General features: G+C 38.1%; 1 protein-coding gene across 1 annotated transcript; it reads left to right on the top strand.

The window, feature by feature from the left end:
* Positions 1-536: 536 nt before the first annotated feature.
* On the top strand, positions 537-3,519 carry LOC110687055. The gene is made up of 8 exons (XM_021863682.1): positions 537-1,135; positions 1,216-1,786; positions 1,912-2,057; positions 2,307-2,588; positions 2,709-2,832; positions 3,021-3,133; positions 3,267-3,291; positions 3,382-3,519. The coding sequence occupies exons 1-8, from the start codon at positions 537-539 to the stop codon at positions 3,517-3,519; spliced, it is 1,998 nt and encodes a 665-aa protein (XP_021719374.1).
* The last annotated feature ends 319 nt before the right edge of the window (positions 3,520-3,838 follow it).

Below are 3,838 nucleotides of genomic sequence, written 5' to 3' on the forward strand. Positions count from 1 at the left end.
TCCTAAGGTCAAGCCTAAACCTAAACAAACTGTGTCCTAGCCAGTTAAACCCCCACAAGAAAAGGTTTGGGTCCAGAAACAACCTGCTCCAGTTCCTGCTTCAGTTGTGGTTACTGAACAGGATCAAGAAAAGGACCAAAATACTGATTTGCAGCCTGTTATTACTCCTGCTCATACCTCTTTTGCTGATTATTCTGATGCTGATTGGAGGGTGGTAAGCAAAAGGGCTAGATCTCATGCTGCTGGTATTCATCAGAATATACCCAGAACTAATAATGCTTACTCTGCTTTGCTAGAAGATGAAATTGCTGAAATAATTCCTAACAGGGGGTGATGGTAATCCCCCTCTAGTCTCATGATTACTACAACTTGGAATGTTCGGGGTGTTGATGACCCTAATAAGGTGACTGCTGTAAAGCAATTGCTCAGTGATCACTCTATTGATGTTATGGCTATTCTTGAAACTAAAGTTAAAGTGCATAAGTTTGAAGCTATGAAAAGGAAATTTGAAATAGCTTGGGAATGGATTTGTAATCATGCCTACTCTCCCCCTTGATGTTATTACAGTTGCTGAACAATTCATTCATACAATTGTCACTACTAAGGATTTACATTATCAGGTTGCTTGCACCTTTGTTTATGGTCTTCATTCTATTCAGCATAGGTCTGCTATGTGGGCTGGAATCAAGGCCTTGGGTAATATTCAGTTACCCTGGATTTGTATTGGAGACTATAATTATATCCTCTCTTCTGATGATAGATTTAATGGGAATCCAGTTACTGATTATGAAGTTAAGGATTTCAAGGATTTTGTGCATGACTTGGAGCTTGTTGAAATCAAGAGTAAAGGCTCCTTCTACTCTTGGAATATTAAGGGTCATGGTATGAATGGGTCTGCTTCTCGAATTGATAGAGGGTTGATTAATGAGGCTTGGGTGTTGGCTTATGGTCAAACTGAAGTAGTTTACCTCCCTCCTTCTCTCTCGAATCACTGTCCTGTTCTAGTTGATGTTGCTCATTCAGTTGCTGGAAAAGGAAAACCTTTTAGATTTCTGAATTGTCTTGCCTCTCATCAAGATTTCCTTGAAATTGTGTCCTCTCACTGGGATGTTTCTATTTCTGGGAATGCTATGTTGTAGGTTTGGAAGAAACTAAAATCTGTCAAAGCTAGTCTTAAGAATCTAAACCTAAGCATTATGCTAAAGTCACTGAAAGATTTGAAGAAGCTAGGTTCTCTTTAGCTGAGGTTCAATCTCATTTAGCAGAGGATATTACTAATGTTTCTCTCCAAACTCAGGAAGCTAAGAGAATTGAAGAAGTGAAGTATTGGATAAATACTTATGAGAGTATTCTAAAGCAGAAATCAAGAGTAGATTGGATCAAGCTTGGGGACTCTAATTCTCATTATTTCTTTTCTGTTCTTAACCAAAGAAAGAATAGGAATAGAATTGACTCCATTTACATTAATGATGATATTATTCTTAAGGATCCTGCTATGGTGCAAGCTGAGATTATTGGTTTTTACAAGAAGTTGCTAGGTTCTGCTGCTAGCACTTTGCCAGCTGTTGATATTGTTGTGGTTAGGGTTGGGAAACAACTTTCTTCTGAGGATATTGCAATTCTCTCTGCTCCTATTTCTCACTCTGATATTGATCATGCTTTGGCTAGTATTGGGGATGATAAAGCTCCTGGTATAGATGGGTTCAATACTGTGTTTTTCAAGAAAACTTGGAATCATGTGAAAACTGATGTTTACAAAGCTGTTTTGGATTTCTTTTTGACACTGGTGTGATTGAGAAGTCTTGGAGCTGTACTACTCTCACCTTGATCCCAAAAGTTCAGAGCCCTTCCTATGCAAAAGATTACAGACCTATAGCATGTTGTACGTTAGTATATAAATTAATTTCTAAGGTCATTACTGCAAGGTTAGCAAAATTTGTTGGGTCAGTTGTAAATGATGCTCAAGCCGGGTTTATCCCTGGGAAACACATTGGTGGCAACCTAATGCTTGCAACAGAATTAGTTAAGGGTAATTCTCACAAATATGTTACTCCAAGGTGTATGTTGAAAATAGATTTAAGGAAACCCTATGACTCTGTGTAATGGAGCTTCCTTAACACTATGCTTGGTGAACTTGGGTTTCCTAACAAGGTCATTAACTGGATTATGGGCTGCATCACCTCTGTTTCTTACTCAATTATGATCAATGGTTACCCTTCTGCTCCTTTTCAAGAAAGAAAAGGATTAAGGCATGGTGATCCTATATCTCCTTTTCTTTTTGCTTTATGTATGGAATATCTGTCTAGGTGTCTACAGGACATGACTAAGGATCCGTATTTTAACTTTCATCCTAGGTGTGAAAAACTTGGGATTACTCTTTTAATGTTTGCAGATGATCTTCTCTTGTTTGCAAGAGCTGATTTGGATTCTGTTAAGTTGCTTTTCATGGCTTTTCAGAAATTTTCTATGGCTTCAGGCTTATTTGCAAATCTGGATAAAAAAGATGCCTATTTTGGAGGTATATTAGATCAAGAGAGATGTGAGCTTCAGCAGGTCCTTGGGATGGCTAATGGTACTCTTCCCTTTAGGTATCTAAGAGTGCCCCTTTCCTAAAAAAAACTCACTATCTCTTATTGCAGGACTTTAATTGAAAGGGTCACAGGTAGAATTGACACTTAGGCTACTAAACACTTATCTTTTGCTGGTAGATTTCAATTATATAAGAGTGTCCTCTTTGGCATTCAAGCTTTTTGGGCTCAGATCTTTGTGTTGCCAAAGAAAATTATCAGAGAAATGGAGCCAGATTCAGATGTTTCCTTTGGTCTGGGAAAAGTAACCCCACAAAGAAAGCTTTAGTGGCTTGGAGATTTATGTGCTTACCTAAGACCTGTGGTGGCTAGAACTTAACTTCTTTAGAAGATTAGAACAAAGCTGCTATCCCTATAGTGCTTTAAGATCTGGTTTGTAAATCTGACAATCTTTGGGTAAAATGGGTTCACATCTACTATTTTGCTGGTAAGAATTTGTGGACTGCTCCTATTCCTAAAAAGGCATCTTGGATTTTGAAAAAGATCCTTGCTTCTAGAGATATTGTGAACAACATGGGTGGATGGTCAAATGTTACTGTAAAATGGTAAAATGCAGATTAAGAAGCTCTAAAGTATCATTAAGCCTTAGGGTCTCAAAGTTCCCTGGAAGAGAATCATTTGCAATAACCAAGCTTCTCCAAAAAGTATTTTTATCACCTGGCTTGCTGTGTTGGGCAGGCTTGTTACTAAAGACAGACTTCTGGTCTGGCAAATTCATTGTGACCCTTGATGTTTCTTCTGTGCTGATGCAAATGAAACTGTGAACCATTTATTCTGGGCTTCAATGTTACAGGCTCTTGGTTTCACTAGGTCTATTCTTAGTTTTACTGATGAACTGCAATGGATCATAAAGTATTGTAGGAAGAATGATGTCAGAAGTAAGCTTATTGTGATGTGCTTCTCTGAGACTGTCTATAATATATGGCTGTAGAGGAATGCTCTGATGTTTACAGGAAACTGCAAACCAACTTCTGAGTTGATTAGGTTAATTATTTTTCTTGTTGCTTGAAGATGTAATAGCTCTCATAGATATATGTTGTATTCTGTTTATTCGTGTTGTCCTGGTCCCTCTGCTTAGTACCCTTCCTAGAAGGTGTCTGAGTCCTTGAGTCCACTTAGTGTTTCTGTTTCTTTCTAAAACCCTTCCTAGAAGGTGGCTAGGTTTGAACTGGAAACTGTTTTCTTTTGGCGTTTGTTTGGCCTTGTTGGGTTCTGTGGTGGTTAGGGTGTAACAACTTAGCTTTTTTTAA

The sequence above is a fragment of the Chenopodium quinoa genome, unplaced genomic scaffold (genome assembly GCF_001683475.1).
Source record: "Chenopodium quinoa cultivar QQ74 unplaced genomic scaffold, ASM168347v1, whole genome shotgun sequence".
NCBI classification, from domain to species: Eukaryota; Viridiplantae; Streptophyta; class Magnoliopsida; order Caryophyllales; family Amaranthaceae; genus Chenopodium; species Chenopodium quinoa.